The 21,717-nt window shown below is 36.5% G+C and overlaps 1 protein-coding gene across 1 annotated transcript in view; it reads left to right on the top strand.

Moving 5' to 3' along the window:
• DNAJC27 (DnaJ heat shock protein family (Hsp40) member C27) overlaps positions 1-21,717 on the top strand; it is a 70,053-nt gene that overhangs the window by 7,928 nt on the left and 40,408 nt on the right. Inside the window, exons 2-4 of the mRNA XM_036751258.1 lie at positions 3,328-3,410; positions 11,834-11,903; positions 17,874-18,038. Of these exons, the coding sequence (XP_036607153.1) occupies positions 3,328-3,410; positions 11,834-11,903; positions 17,874-18,038 (318 nt within the window). The remainder of the gene's footprint in view (positions 1-3,327; positions 3,411-11,833; positions 11,904-17,873; positions 18,039-21,717) is intronic.

Raw genomic sequence — 21,717 nt, 5'->3', positions numbered from 1 at the left:
GGTATCCCTGGTCTCATAACAGCTCTTCTTCTTTTTTGAAAAATTTGTCCTTCCAGCAGTCTGTTCTGGGCAATCTAGCATTGCTGGACTGATTGGGAGCTCTAGAGGCTGAGTCTATGATTCTGGCCCTTATAGGAGCCCCCTGTGATGCTGTCCTAGAAGGGGTCCACAATCAGCTGAGTTAATGCTTCAGACACTGAACTAGAAGTGGGGGTGGGGGGTTGGAGGAGGACTGAATCTGACCTTGGTTCTAGGCATCTCCATGCTGTTGGCCTAGTTCAGAATGCAGGGTACTGGGTCCGTGGTCTTAGTGGCCCTTATTCTGTATCTCTTGCCCTGGTCACTTTCCTAAAAATTGAATTTTGCAAATTTTGTAGCTTGAATTTTGTAAGTTGAATTTGTGATCTTGGGGTGGAAAGATGACCCATTGTAATTTTTTCTTTGATTTCGCAATTACTTCTTAGTCTGGTGTTCTCAGATTGTTGTTGGAGTTGTGGGGGTACTTAAGCTGTATTGCTTTCTCTTCACCGTCGTAATTTTTGGTCACTAATTTTGCAGCAGGAAAAGATGACATTTAAGTTCCCTTCTAGTTCTAGCATTCTGTGTTTCTTTGAGAATGCAGGTAAGCTTGGGAGAATCAGTAGGAATGGTCCTTTTCTTTCTTGATAGGATAACATCATTAAGTAGCAGGAAGACATTGGATGATAGGGAGAGGAGAGAGATTTGAAGTAGAGAGTTTAACTGAGGAGAAGAAAAAATAAAAAAGAAATATGGGGGCTCCAAATGCAGTCTTTGTTTACTTCTTAATTTCAAAAACAGATAGAAACTAGAAATATTTTATGTTATACATAGTTACATGTAACTTAGTGGAAACATTGACCTTAGAGCCTTAAGAGATCTAAAAGCTTTATAAATAGAACCCTTCCAGTATCAACACCCCTACCACCCTCACGCCCAGATCTTATCTTCCACATTGGGTAAAATTTAGTTATTATATGTGGATACTAGCACTTAGCCAAATTCAGTGAAAAATAAAGCTTTTTTCTATCTTAAGTAAGATGCTGTCACTGCTGATTGTTATTATTTCTGATTGTAGCACCTTTTCAGAAGTCACTGTGCTAAGATAAGCAGCATAAGGGTAAGGAGAAATAAAAACCTAATGTCCCTCAGAGTCTGTGGTTTTGGCAGTGGATATTGCCTATTCATAGTAGAACAATCAGGAGTACCATGAACTTTAATTCTTAGAGTGTTTTTCAGTTTGTGCCACAGTGTTTTCTAAGTTGTTGGACTTCTGGTAAGGAGGAGAGGGAGGCAAGGATGGTTCATTCCAGAGAAGCCCTCTAGGGCCAGTAGTTTATATATAAAATTATACGTAATTACTCTGTAAGTAAGTTATGCCTTGCTTCTCCTATTCCCCAGCATTGTCATAAAGGTAGCTTTTTCTCCCTTTCCCAATCCTAGATTTATCAGTAAAAGCTTTTTTGAGTGTTCTCTTCATTTAAAAATAACAACAACACACTTACAGGATTTTAAAAAATTAATAATTAAACTCCTTTAACAGTAAAAGGCTTTTACTTATTTATTTGGAATGAATAAATATGTTTGAAATGACAAACTTGAACCTAATAATAGCTTACATTTCTGCAGTTCTAAGGTTACAAAATATTTACGTATGTGTGTATAAAATATTTACTCTTCAAAGCAACCTTGTGAGATAGGTAGTACTAGTATTATTTTCATTTTATATATGGTAAAACTGTGACTTAGGTTTTTATGAATACAAGAAGATAGAATGTAACGAAAAAAATCTAGGACAAAAAGGAATTAGCTAGTGATAAAATGATGCTTTTAGAAGGCATAATGGAATGGGCAGAAAGCAGAGGATGAGAATTGGGGAGGAGGTCTGATGGGAATGAATCTGAGGAAAGGTTGGAGAAAGGGGTTTTCAGTTTAGTAGATGGGGACTGTGAATAATTCAGATTATGAGTTCAGGATGTAGGAGTTTGCTAGGACTGGGGAAATATTTGTTAATTCGCGTTATCAGTTGCTTGGAGCAGGACACAGGAGGGGATAGTGATGGAGGCCACTGGTTCTGAACAGCATTCAACTATGAATTAATTGCAAACCAACATTTTCAAGAGGTTTGTTAGAGACATCTGATATTTGAAAAAGACGAATAATTAGCTGGTTAACTATAGAGCCAAGACTGCAAAGGAAAGAAAGTCCAGAACAGGTATGATGGACTGAGAGAAAGAAAGATAGAGGAAAACTTGGGATTTGGATGATGAATGCTATATTTAGCAGAAGTAAGGCTGAGAGAAAGATAATAAGAAATAGAGATTGTATTTAGGGAAATTTCTGAGATCATCGAGGTGGAAAAGTTTCTGGTGATGGTGAAGTAGAGATGTGAAGGTAGAAACCATTCTTCTGAGTTTTCTAATTGCCCCATGAGACAATATGTTAAGACTGTATGATCTCAATTCCCTGATGAGATGTGTTTTCACTGAATTAAGATTTAATATTATAATTTAGCTGTTTATAGAAGGCAGCTATAAGATATACTCACTTAAACAGTATTTTGGTGTATTTTGTAAAAACATAATCAAAGACATTCTGCATTCTGTTAGCCACTGTCTCCTATGTGATAATTTTTTCCTTGAGTTCAGTGGCAGGAAAAAGTTTCTCTTTTCAGTCAAACTTGATGATTCTTTTATCAAACAATAAGAACTGTGTAACTCATCATGTTTCCTTTTCTGCTTTAGTTGTCAGGAAGCTTAGTGGTAATTTCAGTGCTCAGCTGCTATAATGAACTTATCCCAGGCACCTGGTAAAAATCGATTTTTCTGCCCCTTTGAATTAGTTTTGTTCTGTTTTGTTTTTAATTAATTTTAATTGACTTTTATGTTACTATGTTTAATTTGACAAACTTCATCCTTTGGGAAATAGAGTATTAAATAAAATAAGTTTTTAAGTGCTATTGGAACTTTGAATTACTTGCGTGTAAATGAGATATCCCTTTATCATCCCACTGCAAATCTTTACATTGTGGAAGTTTGTTTTCCAGACATTTACCCTTTTTTTCTTGGTTATGCATTCCAGTTTTATAGGAAAAAAGTCTTTTCCATAATATTCAGGAAAGAAGTTCTTTTTAGTTATTCTTCAACATTCTTCTTGTAAGCACTTTATTTCTTGATTGCTTCAAGTATTTTTATTATTGCCTTTTAAGATCAAACTCTTTTCTAGAACATAACAATGAATTTTGATTTTTATATTTTTATGTATGTGCCTGTATATATTTACTACATGTTTGTATTTTATTATTTTTAGAGCTGTATTATAAAACGTTATTGTGAGAAGAGATTTGTGCCCAAATACCTAGCAACAATAGGAATTGACTATGGAGTTACAAAGTGAGTATATTGTTTCTTTCAGATTATAAATTGCACAGGAAATCAGAAATCCTGTTTCTTTATACTTAATAGTATAGATTTAACTCTCTAAGTAGGAACTGTGGTAATATAATTGAAGGAAATAGGAATAAAAGCTCGTTCCAAATATATAGGGACTGTGTAAATTGACAGAACTTTTAAAAAAATTTAGTTTCTGTTAATGCAAACATTTCAATATACAAAGAATGGAAAGAGAATTGCATGTGAAACTGTGAATTATTATTTTGTTATGTACAGTTTCTTTTCAAATTACATATTAAATCTAATACAATAGTACCAAAATTGCCTTGCTTGCCTATATCCTCTTCTGAACCTGTTCATGTCTGTGTATTTTTAAGTGTTTTATTAATGCTTTCTGTGATTTTTTTCCTTCATTTTTTTGGTAAAATTATAGCTACCCATCCACTACTCACTCAACTCCCATTGCCCCAAATTTAAAGTCCTTCCTTGTAATAAAAAATATGCTGTCATCAAGTAAAACATATCCAGATGGAACTTTTCAAGAAGTCACAGATATTTCCATGTGTTATCTTTTCAGCAGGTGTATCTTCAGAGCATTTTTGTTACTCCTGAACTGCCAAAATACCACATGGAAAACTTTATAATTTGTTTCTTATTTGATACTTTAAAAAGTTTCTGATTTCATTGACCTGAGTGCTCCTTGCACAAATACATATGGTGGCCTCTTAGTAGATGGTTTTCATGAGTTGCTATGGCCAAAAAGCATTGATTACCTGATGGCTCACCTTTGAGCGATCAGGCTCTGTGAGCTCAGCTCCATTGGTCCTTAGGCAACAATATATGTACTCTGTAACAACTTGATCCATATTTTCCTTTTTTACTTGGTATGAGCCCCTAGAGCTTGACCTACCCAACAAAATCGTCATGAACCCAGGGTCATCTCCCCAGCCCAGTGGGCAATCCAAAGAAGGTTGCAGTAGAGGTTAAAAATTCTACCAGGAGAAATGTCCTTCCCCCAGATTTGCTTATAGTTCCTGTAACCCATTTGTGACTCCTGTCTGATATCCTGATATCTTTGAGGTGGAGGCAGCTGAGTGTAATAGAAATAGCATTGATTGGAGTCAGGAGATGTGAAGCCATTTGAAAGGATAGATTGTTTCTTTGAGTTTGTATCCCCAGTGTCTAGAACAGTGCTTGGCATTTAATAGGTGCTTTAGAAGTGTTTTTTGATTGAATGATTGAGAGATTAGCTAGAATTAAGAGGCCAGGCATTTACTTTACTTTGCTGGGCTTCATTTTTCTCACTGGGAAATGAGGGGGCTGGACTAGATGAATTTTTCTAACTGAGTGCCTTCCAGGTATGGAGAGATGAGATACAAAAGACCTATGAAACATTATTCCTTCTATCAGGAAACAGTAAGAGACAATGCCCAGTCAACAGGTAAATAAGAAGTTATAGACTCTGTCAGTAGTGCTGTAGAGGGAGAAATGAACCCAGGGATGTAGAAATCCCAAACCAAAATTCCCAAGGCAAGGCCGCCTGAAATGAGTTCGTGGGCCCAAGCATTCTTTAAGTCAAGAAGGCAAAGATTTATTACGGTAAGTAAATAAAGCAGGCAAGAGTTCTTGGGGTACCTGCAACCATACAGGGCTACAGGGAAAGTTTAAGTACAAGAGTTAGGGATGAAACCTGTCAATCAGGTGTGTTGGGCTGGGATTAGGGAGTGGTCAGGTTATGATTAGGGGTTGGTCAGTTTTTAAAGGAACATGCACTTTTTGTATCTACTGCGAAGGTATCTTGCCCAGAGTTCACTGGGAAATAGCCCAAAGAGGGGCCAGGAGGAGGTGTGGTTTTGCCTGTGAAACGTCACTAAGTCACTAGGAGTTCAGGGCTAGCTGGAGATACTGTCTAGGTTCCATCAAGTGCCTTGTTAGTCAAGATTAATGTAATGGAGTATACATTTGAACTATGTCTAGGATACATGTTAGACTCAGTATATGGTCAGTTATCAACACCTGGGAATCAAACTATAATTGGGCATAGCTGCTTACTAAGGAAGAAACAGAGATAATTTTGGGGCACACTGCCCTTTAGCTAGAAAGGCTGCCTGGGAACGAATGTTTTTGAGAACTAGATGTGTTCTGAAATTGGAATTCTGCCACAGGCACAGGCACCCAAGCAGAGGCTAAGAGGAAATGTGATGTTAGAATTAGGGCCCAAGCACAAGCACCCCATCAAAAGGTCTAGGGGTGCCTAACCTTGGAAGGGGGAGGTCAGCATAGGAATCCAGGGGACCCAGGATTAGACCAAGTAGAGCCAACTACCCCACCCAGAAGCACAGTAGGAGGTGAAGCCTGGTCCTCAAGCCAAGCCTCAATTCAGGAAATAAAACTGAAGTAAGTAAATCAAAGAAAGCATCTACTAGTATAAAAAATTTTTTATAAATCTAAAGATCACCCAAAAGAGAGAGTAAATCTGTAATAACTGCAGGCAGTGAATCAAAGGAATAAATGATCTTTGCTCAAGAATTACATCAGTGGAGAAGAAATGAAGCAAGAGATTTCCAAAAAATGAAATAAAAATTCTGGAAGAAAGAATTGGAAGGAGGATGAATAGCTTAGAAGAGAAAATAGTCAACCATACCCAAGAAATAAATTCTGTGAAAACTAGAATAGACCAAAAAGAAATCAGTGTCTTTGAGACAGCAAAAAAAAAAATGAAAGACTGAAGAGCGGTGAGATAGCTAATACTAAAAACAACCGACCTGAAAACCAGTCAAAAAAGAGATAATTTAAGAATCACTGGATTCCTTGAAAACCACGACCAAAACAAACAAACAAAAAAAACCCCAACAAACCTCAGCAATGTATTTCAAGAAACCAAAAAAGAAAACTGCCCAATTCTATTAGGACTAGAAAACAAAGTGAAGATAGAAAGAATACATCTATCACCTCCTAAAAGAAACCCAAAAGGAAAGGTCTCAGGAATGTCATAGCTAGGTGGTACAGTAGATAAAGTGCTGGGGCTGGAGTCAGGAAAATCTGAGTTCAAATCCAGCCTTAGGCACTTAATAGCTCTGTGTTTCTGAGCAAGTCACTTAACCTCAGTTTCCCTCAGTTCCCTCAACGATAAAATGGAGATAGTAATAGAACCTACTTCTCTGGGTTGTTGTGAAGAGCAAATGAGATAATATTGTGAAGTACTTTATAAATATTAAAATACTATATAAACACTAGCTATTATTTAATCCAGAGTTTCCACATCAAAGGAAAAATAATACAAGCATCCAGAAGGAAGCATTTTAAAACCCCAAAATCCACAGTCAGTGCCATAAATTACCTAGAATCTTCTGCTAAAAATGAGAGGAAATTTTGGAACACAAATGTTCCAAAGAACAAATGATAGAGGATGTAATCCTAAAGGGGGGAAATGTAGGACTTTTAAGTATTTCTGAGGCAAAGACGAGAGCTGTGTAGGAACTTTCAAATGCAGACACAAGAGTCAAAGAAAATCTAAGGTCAACCTTGAAAAGGGCTATATGATGATATAATATTAATATTCTAACAGAGAATAAAGAAAGAAGTGTCCTTTTAGAACTTGAATATCTTCATAGGGCACTTTGAATAAGGAAAAGAAGAGGTTTATTGAATATAATGTAAAGCTTTCTACATTCTGGCTTCTGACCTCATTCAACTGAAAACTGCTCTCTCCAAAGTTACCACTGATTGCTTAATTGCCAAATCTAACTGACTTTTCTCAGTCTTCTTCCTTTTAGACCTCTCTTCAGTCTTTAACATCAGTCACCTTCTTCTCCTTAATACTGTCATCTCTCTAAGTTTCTGTGGCTACCATTTCTCCTCACTCTCTGTTGGATATTTACCCCGGTTGGGTTGTTGACCCCAGGTCTCTGTCCTGGGCCCTTTTCTATTCTCCCTCTCTGTCATTTCACTTAATGATCTCATCTGTGGATTCAATTATTATCTCTATGCTGATGATTCATAAATCTACTCAGCGAACCCTAACCTCTAGATTTGCATCTCTAGCTACCCATTAGACATCTCAAACATGTCCAACACCAAACTCTTTCTTTCCTCCCACACCCTCCTGTCTCCCCAACTTCCCTATCAAGGGCACCACCATCCTCCTAGTCATCCAGTCTTACATCCTAGTTATCATGCTCAGTTCCTCACTCCCACGCCCATATTCAATTTGTTGCCAAGTCCTTGTTAACAAAGATATTACCTTTGTAACATCTCATCTATACCTCCTTCTCTCTTCTGACCCCACCACCATCCTGGTGCAGGCTCTTAGGACCTCTGACATGGATTATTAAATAGCCTTTTGGTTGCTTTCCTTGCCTCAAGCTTCTCCCCACCCCCCCGCTCCATTCAGCTGCCAAATTGATATTGCCAAAGTGCGGGTCTGACCATACCATCTTCTCATTGAGTAAACTTCAGTGATCCCCTATCACTTCCAGAGTCAAATATGAAAGCCTTTGTTTGGCTTTTAAAAGTCTCTCATAACCTGGCTCCCTCTTACCATTCCAGTCTTCTTATTCCATACTTCCTCTTAAATACTCTGTGATCCAGTTACACTGGCCTCCATGCTGTTCCACAAATGCAACACTCCATTTCCTAACTCTGGGTATTTTCACTGGCTGTCCCCCACGCTTAGAATGTCTTTGATTCTCTGGCTTTCTCCAAGTTCCAATTATAATCCCACTTTCTCTAGACAGCCTTTCCTAAGTCCCCTTTATGCTAGGGCCTTGTCCCTGTTGATTATCTCCAGTTTATCCTGTGTATATCTTGTTTGTACATAGTTGTTTGCCGCTCATCTTCCCATTAGGTTGTGAGCTGCTGGAATGCAGGGACTGTCTTTTGTTTTTGGTATCCTTAGTGCTTCAAATAGCACCTGCCCCATAAGTAGGAGTTTAATAGATGCTTGCTGACTGACAGACTGACTTCTGCAATGTGTCGATCAATTTCACTGAAATTTTTTCTCTTCCTCGTTTCCTTTCTTAAAAAAAAAACAACTTTTATAAGATATGATCCTCTGAGAGGATGAGGGGGAAGGATTCAAGGGTAAATCTAGGCTATTTAGAAACAAAAATCTGTTTTAAAAAAAAGATAGGTTTTTGTTTCTGCAAGCAGCTTGGAATCATGGAAAGCACTTCATAATTTTCCGTTGTTAACATGTCTCTTTGGTTTGTTATCTGTTCCCAAACTCATCTCTTTCCTTCTTTTCTAGTATGCTCTTACTTCAAAATTGCTTTTCTCCATCTATTGATCCTTTATCATGTTTTAACTTAAATTTGTGGATTGCCCCACAGTAATACCTTCCTGATTTAATTCTATTCCACTGTCACTTTTTGCTATTTAGTTCTTTTTGAATAAGCTATATCCTTTTTAGCTCAAGTCTAGCCATGAATTAGGTTCCAGAAAGCCTCAGTGATAACTATGAGGTTGAATTTGCCTTCTTACATTAAGATTTCTAGTTCACCTATAGAGTACCTATGCTCTCTGCATTTGTGTGTAGACATCTGAGGCTGTGAGTTTAATTGTAGCTCATCTTGGCTTTTATCTCCTGTGAATTATTGGACCTTTCCACTGATTTTCTGTTCACATTGGACTCTTTAGTATCTGGTTTGGTGGGTATATGTGGGTAATTTTCTTTATTTAATAATCCTGTTCAATAGGCAATCCAGCTCTCTTACATTTTCAGTTTCAAGCCTCTTGATCCAGATTAGTAAAACTGTAGGCAAATATATATTTCTTCTGGTCTTCATTACATGCACATTAGCCATGAACCTGCCATAAATGGCACCATGTAACTGCTCTCCTTTCTAATTGCTTCTTTCAGTGTAACCAAAGAGGAATACCACCTTCATGGTACTGCTGGCAAAAGCTGTGGCTTGTTGCTTTCTTTAATCTACCTATTTATCTGTTAGGCATTGTTGTATTTTTGTTTCTTGTTGCAAGGAACTGTGATTTATAGCTCTTTTGTATCTTTGTTCTCTTCTACAGCAGTTTTGGATACCTGGAAGGCACTAGAAAAAAGAAAAGAAAAAACCAAAACAAAACAGAACTTCCTGGTTGATTGATTTGCTCTGCTCTTGGGGATGGGCTGATTTAGAGATAGTAGTGTGGCTAAATTCCATTGTCAGGGGAGGGCAGGAGCATTTGGGAGATTATCAATAGAAGCTGCTTCTTTTAGGTCTTAGATTTGATGAGATCAATACAAGTTGTATTAGTGGTAATAATTATTCCAAATTAATGGTATTAAATACCACCAGAATCAGGGTTCATAATATTGAGGATACAATTAAGAAATGACTTCTTTGGCTGATGAATTTCCCAGGGGCCCAGAAAAAGCACAAGATACCTTAGAAAAAATTTAATTTTCATTAAATGTTATTCACAAGTACAGATTGCTTACTTGCTTAATTATTTGTCTTAAAGACTTTACTAATAGTTCAATTTTGATATTACTATTGTAGAAGTATGTGTATTTGTATATAGAGTACTTTATAAAGAGCAGAATATTTGAGGGTAGTAATGTACAATATTTACCTCCACGACTGCAGGTGTTTCATTAATCTTGAATGTCACTGTATTTAAACCACAATAGTCATCTGTCAGATTTAATAAAGAACAATGGCTCTTGGGTTTTCTTGGAAACAAAGTTTTCCTTTTAAAAGAAATGTAATGTAATATATTTTTTAAACAAATTTTTTTTCAATTGATGAAAATCTACCTTTTCTCTCTCCCATTTCCTAACCTCCCCTGCTCTTCCCACTGAGAAAGAAAGAAAAACAAAATCTCTATTTAGTCAAACAAAATAAATTTTCCCCCACTAGCCATGTCCAAAAACATGTCTCAAATGTGCACAGAATCCATTAGGAATTCACTGAATCTCGTAGGAGGTAGGTAGCATGTTTCATCATGAGTCCTCTGAAATTATCATTGGTCATTACATTGATCAGAGTTCTAAAGTTTTTCTAAGATGTTTACTTTTACCATAATGTTGTTATTATGTAAATTGTTCTCCTTCCTAGGTTTCTCTGAAATTGTCCCCTTCATGATTTCTTATAACACAGTAGTACTCCATCATATTCATATACCATGACTTGGTCTGCTGTTCTCCAGTTGATGGGAACCCTCTTGGTTTCCAGTGCTTTGCCACCACAAAAAGAGATGCTAAAGATGTTTTTGTACATATGGGTCCTTTTCTTCTTTCTTTTTGGAGTATAGATCTAATCTGGATGAGTAATGTTTTTGCTAGATTGAAAGATATGCACAATCTAATAACCTTTCAGATATAGTTCCCAAATTGTTTTCCAGAAACCCTGAACCAGTTTACAACTCCACCAAAAGTGCATTAATTACCTTTTTTCCCCACAGCCTTTCTCACATTGGTCATTTTCCCCTTTCTGTCTACTTTGTCAATCTGATGGATGTGAGGTGGACCCTGAGAGTTGTTTTAATTTGCATTTATCTAATTATTAGTGACTTAGAGCATTTTTTTCATAGGGCTTTTGATAGCTTAGATTTCTTCCTCTGAAAAGTGCCTGTTCATATCTTTTGACTATCAATCAGGGAATGGCTCTTATTATAGTTTCATACCTTTTAATCAGTCCCACATATTTTAGAAATGAAACCTTTATCAGAGAAACAAGAAAAAAATTTCCCCAAATTCCCTGCTTCTCTTCCAGTTTTAGCTGTGTCATAGGTTTTATTTGTTTAAAAACCTTTTATGTGATCAAAATTGTCCATTTTACCTCCTACTATACTTTCTTTTGTTTGATCATAAACTCTTCCCTTATCCATAGCTCTGACAGGTAATTTCTTCCTTTGTCCTCTGATTTGTTTATGATATAACACTTTATGCCAAAGTCATGTACCCATTTGGAGCTTCTCTTTGTATTTGTGCAAGATGTTCTTCCATATCTAGAAATATGTACTTTTAAAGATAAGTTTGGCTTTTGAAAATGTGTAAGTAGCCAGGAATGGTGGTCCTCACTTGAAATCTCTATTACTGGGGAAGTTGAAGCTGGTGGATCTTGAGCTTGGGAGTTCTGAACTGTAGAAGGTTAAACCAATTTGGTGTCTGCACTAAATTTAGTATTAATTTGTTTAACACCTGGGAATGGGGGAGGAAAGAACTTGCCTAAGGAAGGGCTAACTGGCCCAGGTGGGAAAAGAAACAGGTCAAAGCTCCCAAGGCAATCAGAAAGATTGCAAGTAGCCCATGCATTCCCAGCTCAGTTAGTTTAGGGAGATCTAGACTTTTAAAAAAAAATTAAAACAAAATAATTTTTTTAAAAAAGAAAACCTATAAATGACATGCAAATTTGAAGAGTCCTATTAATGCTGTACACAAACTTTGGCCTCTTTTTGAAATGATTTACATTTGGACATTTCAGAGTATGTGTCAAAGACAGAGAAGTCAAAGTTAATATCTTTGATATGGCTGGACATCCATTCTTCTATGAGGTAAGAAATAAAAAAAATTTTTTACAAAGGTTTATATGCAGTATCCTTAATGTGGGATCTTTGGTTTTTTGTTTTTAGTTCATCAATAGGCACTTATTAATGCTTACTACATGCTAGGCACTGTGCTCAATGCTCAGGATACAAAGAAAGGCAAAAACTGCCCTCAAGGAGCTCATTCTCTGGTGGGGGAGACAGAATGCAAACAACTATACATCTAACATACAATGCAGCTGGCAGATGTTTTCCAAGGGATGTTGTTGTTCATTTATTTCATTCATGTCTGACTCTTTGTGACCCCATTTAGGGTTTTCTTGGCAAAGATACTGGAGTGATTTCCATTTCCTTCTCCAACTTATTTTATAGATGAGAAAAATGAGGCAAATGGGTCACACAGCTGGTAAGTGTCTGAGGCCAGATTTGAACTCTGGAAGAGGAATCTTCCTGACTTGGCCCAGCGCTCTATCCACTGTGCCACCTGGCTTCCCACTTTTCAAGGGAAGGCATTAGTATTAAGGGGATTGAGGAAGGGTGAAAGGTCTACTACAGAATGTCAGATTATCTGAATCTTGAGGAAGCCAAGAGGCAGAGGTGAGGCAAGAGAACATTCCAGGCATGAAGGATAGCCAGTGAAAATCAAGTTGTTTGGAAACAAGCAGTATTTATGTTACATAGATAGAGCTAGGTTGACCTAAATTATATTTGTCATTTGTCCTCTGAGCTGTAACCTGATTACAAATAATTACTTGTACAAGTTTCTTCATCCCTTGAAATAGGGTTAGTAATAGGTTCATTGGTTATGTTATAAATAGGCAAACCAGATATTTTTATTGCCTTTCATATGTGTTCCTAACTCTTTAAAATTAATGTAAATGTTTCAAGATGATCAGATCCATGCTGGGTCTTAGGAACTCAGTAATATGAATCATAAATTTCAAGCCTTCCTTCCTAGCAGGGTGCTAAAATGACCTCTCCTGATTTCTGCCCTAAGTTTTATGTGAGTTCTCTCTCAGTAAAAAATGAAAACAACACTCCTGGTTTCCCTTACCCAAATTTTCCAGGTTTATGAGCTCAAAATGACTCTTCCCTCTACCTCCCCTCCTTGGAGCATATTCATAATACATTGAAGAACACTGTCTCTGGATTAAGAGGACCTGGGATGTATCCAGAAATGTAGATATAAAAAAATGTAAAAGTGGAAGTAATAAATAAAACTTACTAAAAATGTCCTAGAGAAGGAGAAGAGACCTAATGTTTCTTGAGATTGGCGTACCTCAGGTGAAAGTCATCCAAAGAGTAAGAAGATGCAAGGAGAATGAGTCTTATAAACCACGTTATTATCTGAATTAAGTAAGGGAAGTGTAGGAAATTTATTGCAGTAAAAGTAAAATATACCCTTAGGGGCTGGACTGAGCAAAGGAAGGGAGAGGAGGAGGAGGAATGTCTGAGGGTGGAGATGAGTAGAAAGGGTACTATTTAAGTCAAATAAGCCACAGCTACCTAGGCGTGATTCAGTGAAGACACAGGGTTTGGTGATTTGAGCTGGGCTGTAATGGTATCTTTTGGGGATGTAGTACTCATATCCTTTTATTATAGCTGTTGTGGCTTATCTTTCTTCCTATTCTACTTACTTAACTCTGCCTCAGATAATAATAATACTAACCGCTGACATTTATGTAGTGCTTTAAGGTTTGAACAGCTCTTGCAATACATCTCCTTTGAGCCTTACAACAGCACTTTATTATCCCCATTTTACAGATGAGGAAACTAAAACTTTTAAGAAAGTTAAGTGATACCCAGGATTATATAGCATATAAGCAATAAGCACCTGAGGTGGGATTTAAACATGTATCTTCTTGACTTGCCTTTTTGTTTCTTAGTTTGTATAAGCCCTCTCATGTTTCTACATATTCCTAATACTCATTTCTTGTAGCAAAATAGTATAACCATTCTATTTATGTAACACACTTGTGAAAGCATTCTCCTGTGTATAGGTACCCATTTTAATTAGACTCCTTCTTTCTTATCATTCAAGCCATATTACCTCCATGACCTATAGACAAAGTAGGAAGCCAAAGGGACAATAAAAATAAAGTCTTCTCTCAACAATTTCAGAACCCACTTTGTTTCCAATTTTGTGCTACTATAAAATCTAGAAAATTAGGAGCCATTTCCTAAGAGACAAGCAGTCAAAGGATGTAAACAAGTTTTCAAAAGAAATAATACAAATTATCACATAATTTCATAGCATTAATTTATAAAAGTTGTTCAAAATCACTAAAAATAAAAAAATACACAGATTAAAATATCCCTGAGGTTTCAGCATATACCTGTAAAATTAGCAAAGATGATAAAAAAATGAGAAGGCGTATTCTAGGAGGGACTTTGGAAGAGAGGCATGCTAGTCACTGCTGGTGCAGAAGTGAATTAGTTTATTCTGGAAAAAGAATTTGGAATCATGTAAGAAAAATTGCTGAATTGTTCACCTCCTTTTACTCAGTGATCCCACTATTGAAACCATAACCCAAGAATGCTTATTAAAAGCAAGAAAAGAACATATGTACAGAAATATGAAGCGCAATATTTATTTTTGTTTTTAAGTTTTTAGTGATCTCATTAGCTTTTCCATCACCTACATTTCCAAGTCTATCCCTTCTCTCTCTCTTACTCAGGGATCCATGCTTTGTAACAAAAAAAGGGGGAAAAAATAGTTCAGCAGCACCAACTAAAACAGCAGACATATAGACAATATATGTAGTATTCCATGCCTGTTCTCCTCTGTCTTTTCAAAGAAGGGAAGGAGGCACTCAGGAGAAGAAATCAGCTGTTCTCTGTGGTCAAGCTTAGTCATTAATAATTACAGTACTCAGTTTCTTTTTTTGTTCTTTCTTTATATTGTTATTTTATGTTGTTTTTCTGGTTCTGCTCATTTCACTCAATTTGTATAAGTCCATGCTGCTCTGAGTTCTTCATATTTGTCGTTTCTTATGCTGTAGTCATATTACATTACATTCATTGTACTACAGTTTGTCCATTCTCCATTCAGTAAGCATGTACTTTATTTCCAGTTCTTTGCCACTATAAAATGTGCCAGCATTATTTTTTGTAATAGCAAAAGCTGGAAACAAAATGTTTGTTCAATGATTAGAGAACAGCTGAACAAAATATATGAGTGTCGTGTGCATGATGCATGTGAAACGTTCAGAGAAACATGAGAATACTTGTATGAAGTGATACAGACTAAAGAAAGTAGAACCAAAAGAAAACCCACTGTTACTATAACAGTATCAAAAAGGCACTAATACTTGGTCAGATCTCACAGGTAATCTTGATACCACACTATCAAAGCTAATGTATATGACCTTCCTTTCTAAACAATTGGCAGTAGTCCAGGTGTGTGGTAATATGGGGCTTAAAGTAAGAGCAGTGCTGAGGGAGGGCAGAGAAAGGGAAAGAGAAGAGAGAAATTGTGTTATAGCTTTCAGATCTTGACAACTGATTGAATGCAAAGGGAGAGGGAAGACTCAAAAAAAATTCTGAGTTATAAATCTGACTGACTAGAAGGGTGGAGGAACCCTCAAGAGAAATAGCACTTGGAGGAGGAATAGGTTCAGGGAGAAAGGTGATAACTTCCTTTTGGGCCATGCTGAGTGGGAGGTACTGATAGAATATCCAAGTAGAGAGTTGATGGATTTAACAGTGTCATTACTTCCTGTAGTAGATTCTTTACTCCTACTTTCCAAACCACTTACTAAGGACTTACTTCTGATCACCTGCCTAATATCTTAGAAAGCCATTTTTAGAATGTCACCCTGAGGGATTTACCGAGGGAAAAACTTTCCCCAGAGAATTTTGGTACCATATCTTATTGCTGACCTGCTTTCAAATATGCATTCAGTTTAATTGATCAAATTTAGTGATAGAGTTAACACTGTCTGACAGATGCTTAACTTTAGATAATTACAGCAGGCCAGATCAAATTAACCTGATAATTAGACCTGGCCCAGAAGCTAAAGTTTCTTCCTCCCCTTGATTTTATAGACTTCTAACCTGAAATTCTGTTCTCATTCTTCAACCTTGCTTTTGTGAACAGGATACAGTAAGCATGCCAAGCTTGGGGTTAAAAGGTTTTTTCTGGAAATGGCATGAGTGGTGCTTTTTGCACATGGGTGCTTGCTCTGCAATTTACTGATAGAGATAGGGACTGAATTTGTGGTTTCAGTAGTGTAGGAAGCTCCTTGATGAGGAAATTAATTAAATTAAGCAGGATTAGTATGTTGTCAGAGGTAGGATTTTGAACCTAAGTCTTCTGGCTTTGAGGTGGGCTCTCTATCTACTATTTCATGATATTTCACTTAACTTATTAATAATGCTATTAATTTTCTTTTTAAAAATGTTTTATTGCTGCCTTTTTTTTACTTCCTGATAATCTACCTCTTTTACTTCCTGATAACCTTGCCATAAAACTGCTTTTATACAAAGAAAACTAGTTAAGTTGATCATCTGAAACCAAGACTGGTTGCATTTAATCTAAATTTTAGTGTTTTCATTTATATCATTGTAGCCATTATGTGTGTTGTCCTCTTGGCTCTATTTTCTTTCTTTTTTTAATTAATTAATTAATTTTAGTTTTCAACATTCACTCCCCTAAGATTTTGAGTTCCAAATTTTGTCCCCATTTCTCCCCTCCCTCACCACGAGATGGTGTGTAATTTGATATAGACTTTACATATACATTGATATTAAGCCTACATTCACATTAGTCATATTGTAAAGAAGAATTAGAACCAGTGGGAGAAACCACAAGAAAGAAGAAACAACAAAAAAAAGAGAAAGAGCAAATAATATGCTTCAGTCTACATTCAGACTGCATAGTTCTTTTTCTGGATATGGGCAGCATTTTCCCTCATGAGTCTTTTGAAGTTGTCTTAGATCCTTGCAATGCTAAGAAGAGGTAAGTCTATCAAAGTTAGTCATCACACAGTGTGGCTATTACTGTGTACAGTGTTCTCCTGGTTCTGCTCACTTCACAGAGCATTAATTCATATAAGTCTTTCCAGGTTTTTCTGAAGTCTGCCTGCTCATCATTTCTTATAGCACAGTAGTATTCCATTATATTCATATACTACAACTTGTTCAGCCATTCCCCAACTGATGGGCATCCCCTCAATTTCTGATTCGTTTTGGCTCTACTTTCTTCCTTCTACATCAGGACATATAAGACTTCTCATGCTTTTTTGAGTTTATTTTCAGCCATACATTAGTGTAAAGAGTTAAACAGTGAGACCATTGGTTACTCTAGTGCTATGTTTCATTTCTTGTACATATTCATTTCAATTCGAGACATGATTGAAGAATACTGTAAACCTCTTAGATGGAAATAACTTGGCTATGGTTTGTTCCTATTTTTTATGGAGCTCTATTGAAGATGAACAATATTTGAAGCAATATGCCACAGAGGCATCATAAAGAGCTGACATGGAGTAAAAGATTTGGGTTGAAGTTCAGGCTCTAAGCCTTTTTACCAAGTGACCCTGAATTAAGTGACTTAGTTTTAGTTTCTTTATCTAAGGAGGAAGTTCTTAATGATTCTCTGTACTTCAGAGGGTTCCTGTGGGGAAATTGCTGTGTAAACTGTAATAAAACATGAGGAAAATGTTTTATTATTAATTTTCTATTATTAATTCATTATCAGTTCAATTTTTATATGAACTTTATTCTTGAATACATTAGTTCAAAACTTGGATTTTGAATATTCTTTCAAATCATTATTGACAGTTCACGTTTCTTCTGTCAAAATTGCTTATTGTGTCTTTTGACCACACTACTTTCTAGATCTGTGTCAGTTTCTGACTTTTTCCTGTTGTGTTTCTCTTCTTGTTATTCTGATTTCATTGCTTTTATTTGTGTAAAGCCTATGAAAAATTTTAGAACAGATTAGAAACCTAAATATATGTCTTTACCTTTTTATAGGTTCGAAATGAGTTTTACAAGGACACACAGGGTGTCATCCTAGTTTATGATGTTAGCCAAAAGGACTCTTTTGAGGCTCTTGATGGCTGGCTGGCAGAAATGAAGCAAGAGCTTGGACCTCATGGAAACATGGACAATGTTATATTTACAGTCTGCGCCAATAAGGTAATTATATTGGAACCGAACATATCAAAGGATTAAATATAATATGTTGAGAGTATTGCCTTTAGCTTTGATAATCAAGTACAGATAAAACCATTTATATCAGTATGATATTTTCCCAGAGATTTGGGAACATTTTAAGTGACTTAGCAGTGTTCTGAAGAGGAGAGGGATGCTGGTAACAGTGATACTGACTCTTAAGCTGGAAGAATGGGTCCTGAACATCAAGTGCCAATCATTTCACACACTCTCATGAGAAGGTTCTTACAGCCTCCTGGGATGGGGCACCATATTGAGGATTGATCATCCCCCAAGCCCAGAGTTGGAGAGAGCTTCAGATACCGTCAGTAGATGGGCTAGAATATGAATTTGAGCATATCCTCTGAACTGAAGACTGCTGCAACAGCAATTTAGGAGAAGTATGTGAACTCCCAGATCTTCAAGGGCAGAGGTGTCAGGCTTTAATGCTGAGGACAGCATGTGGCCCCATACTTTCCCAGGGTGCCTGGAACCAAATTAAATAATTGGGAAAAGATTAACAAATTAAAATACATAGAATATAATGTTAATTTGTGGTTTTGTAGATCAATATGCAGTTTCTGTTTGACTTTGACAGCACTGTTCTAAAGAATCAGAGACAATTTCAAAACAGATTCTCAGGATGGCTGCTATTGGTAAGCTATTGTATCATGACCTGAGGCTTTTTGGTTTTTGTAACAAAGTACATTGAGGGGAAAGACTGCCTTTGGAGACCATCTCAGTGGATTACTGCATTTGCGCTGGAGGGTTCCATTGCGTAGTTATTTGTGGCTGTTCCTACTAAGCCATATTGTTTTGGGGTTCTACTAGAGATATGGAAGTGAAGAAAAATAGGGAAAGGAGGCTTTTTCTGAAATTATGTATTTTTTGTTTTTCTGAGGCTTCATATGTCTAGTTTTTAGACAGAATGTCATATTGAATGGTCTGATCTCGAATCAGTGAGGCCAGTATTCAAATCCTGCCTTCTGTCACACATAGCTCTATGACTAGAGGTATGTTAATGCCTAATTAACTAATGTTAATTAATCTCTAATCCTCAGTTTTCTCATCTCTTAATGAGGATAAGAATACCTATAGTTCCTACATCAGAGGGTTGTTGTAAGGCTCAAATGAGATATATTTGTAAAGGGCTTTGCAATCTATATATTCATTATTATTACTTTTTTTTGCTTTTGTTTGACCATCAGTCTTCAAGTTGCCTGCCAGTTTTAGTATTCCTGAATGTAGTGAATAAATCCATGTCACCTACTTTTAACTTGAGACTTTTTAGTCCATCTAATACAAAATCTCTCCTTATCATTTAATTTGTCCATCTCTGGAACTTGTGGTCTTTGAGGTGAGAGATGCCCAAGACCTAATACATTCATTTAGTAGCTCATTCATAGAACCTTTCCATGACTATGCCTAACCTAATAAAAACCAAATCTAGTACATAGGCATAGACAGCTGCACAGGCAGATGATAACTTTAAATAGGATTTATACATATTGTGGTGGGAACAATATCATTCTCACCTCTTCCCTTGCTCTCATGTGAGTTAGGTTGCTTTTTCTTAAAAGATATTAAAACTGTCCTCAAGATTTGATTGGCTCATGGTTCAAGCTGTTGACACCACTTCCTTGTCATCTGAGTGCCAAACAAGCAAAGAGAGCTTCACAGACAAGGACAAATAACTCATAGGCAGAGGAGTTTTGCTCAGCTGAAACAAATTTGTGATTTCTTCCATGCCGTATCCTCGCTGAATATCTTTCCCCTGCTATTGCTAAGTAAATCTCATTTTGTTAATTGTTGAATAAGCTATGACTATGTCATTTTGTTCTAATATCAATCTAAACTACTAGAGTACCGGTAAAACATGCATAATCTGGGAGAAGATCAGAAAATGTCATCCTCTGAAATAATAGTTTACATAAAATGTATGAAAAACTTTTGGTAAGATGGTAGAGTAGAAAGAAGCAACTAGTTCTGCCAAGATTTCTGTAATGAAATAGAAATGTCCTGTCCTAAGTGGGAAAAAAAAAAAAGAATAAGACAAAAAAAAATCACGTGGTTTTAGCCACTGCTGTTTAGCCAATGTGGTACTGCTATTCTGGAGTCTAAGATTCTACATTGACTGTGATCCTTTTAGTTTATGTCCTATTTTCCACCTATCTGGACCCCATGCAGGGGTATCTACCGCCTCCATTTTCTTGCCTGTTTGGATATATGGAAGAAATAGGTTCCACTCTATTTTAGATCAAGGTCTTGCAGAACAACTTATTAAATACAAACAATTACAAGGAAAGCTATATTGAGTTTTTACTGTATAAACTAGGGAAGTAAATTTTGAATGTGTAATTGGTTAACAGAAGATGTACATACTAAAAAGAGAAGATTTGATAGAGGATTCAGTTTTTAAATAAGTCTATTTCTGCTTTACAGAAAAGGGGAATTATACAGTGGGAAAATATGTCTTGTAAAAAGCATAGGTATTCAGTACCTTCAAAGTTGGCTTTCCTTTGAACTATGACCTTTGGTTTTAGAGAATTGTCAGAGTCTCAGGTCTTTATGTTTCCACAGGTATTAGGGCCATGTTCTGCCATGGCTTTCCGCACCCCATCTCCTATCCTAAATGATGGCTCTATCTTGTCTGGTCTCTTTTCTGTCACAACCTATATGTAGGTTCCAGACAATTAAGCAGACTGTTTATATACTCTAGTAGTGAACCATTCCCCAACATGTCTTAAAATAAACAAAAAAAAAACACCCTTTAGCTCCTTAGTCATAGAGTCAGAGGATCATCTTATCCTAAGTGCCTCTTCTCATGCAGAGATTTTCTGGCTTTAACTCAGAGCATTCTGGGAGTCTTCTAACACCTTTACCTCTGAGCCTTAGCGAAGATATGGGGAATCTTACAGTATCCACCTAGTAGAGGGCAACCTCTCCCTTTCGTAAATCATCCAACTTGACCGAGCCCAGGAAGTTCCATGACTCACTGTATGCCTGACAAGATCTTCGGGATTCCTCTGCTCACAGTCAAGAGCATTTTCTCCCTGTGACACACAAAAAGCCTGTCTTTATCCTCAAATTTTCTCCAACTCTTATACAATTCCTTCAGGCTGGCCAGAGGTGTGGATTACCAGAGTCAGATTAGTCTAGCATGAAATTGTAGGTAGCCTCCCAACTTCCTTTACCCCCCACAGCCTGACCAGAGCCTAGTGTGTCACCATCATTTCCCTGCCCCTAAAACCATCCTTGAGGCTTGGGGAAAATTGCTTTTGTTGCTCATATCATTTATCCTACTGGTAAAGCCTCTATGTCTTGCTTGCCTTTTTTCCTACTCCCATTCTTAAATAGAAAATAGAACACAATGAAGAAATCTTACAATGCTCAAAAAAGGCAAAGCATAAAATTTATTCATAAACACAAATTGAAATATCTAATGAATGAGTTGCAATACCAAACGATAAGTTTAATTGCATAATAAATACAATAAAGGAATTAGAGGAGAGCTTTTCACATAGTTTTAAAAAATTCACAAGAAGACTTGGCAAAGGGAAAATTGGGGAAAATTCAAAGTAATATCAAATAATTAAAAACATCATTGGATATAGCAAATAAAATAAATGAAGTTGAGCAAAGATCAATAGATAATAAAAACAAA

The sequence above is a fragment of the Trichosurus vulpecula genome, chromosome 3 (genome assembly GCF_011100635.1).
Source record: "Trichosurus vulpecula isolate mTriVul1 chromosome 3, mTriVul1.pri, whole genome shotgun sequence".
In the NCBI taxonomy this organism is placed as follows: Eukaryota; Metazoa; Chordata; class Mammalia; order Diprotodontia; family Phalangeridae; genus Trichosurus; species Trichosurus vulpecula.
The sequence above is the reverse complement of the archived record's forward strand: the minus strand, read 5'-3'. Positions and strand labels throughout refer to the sequence as shown.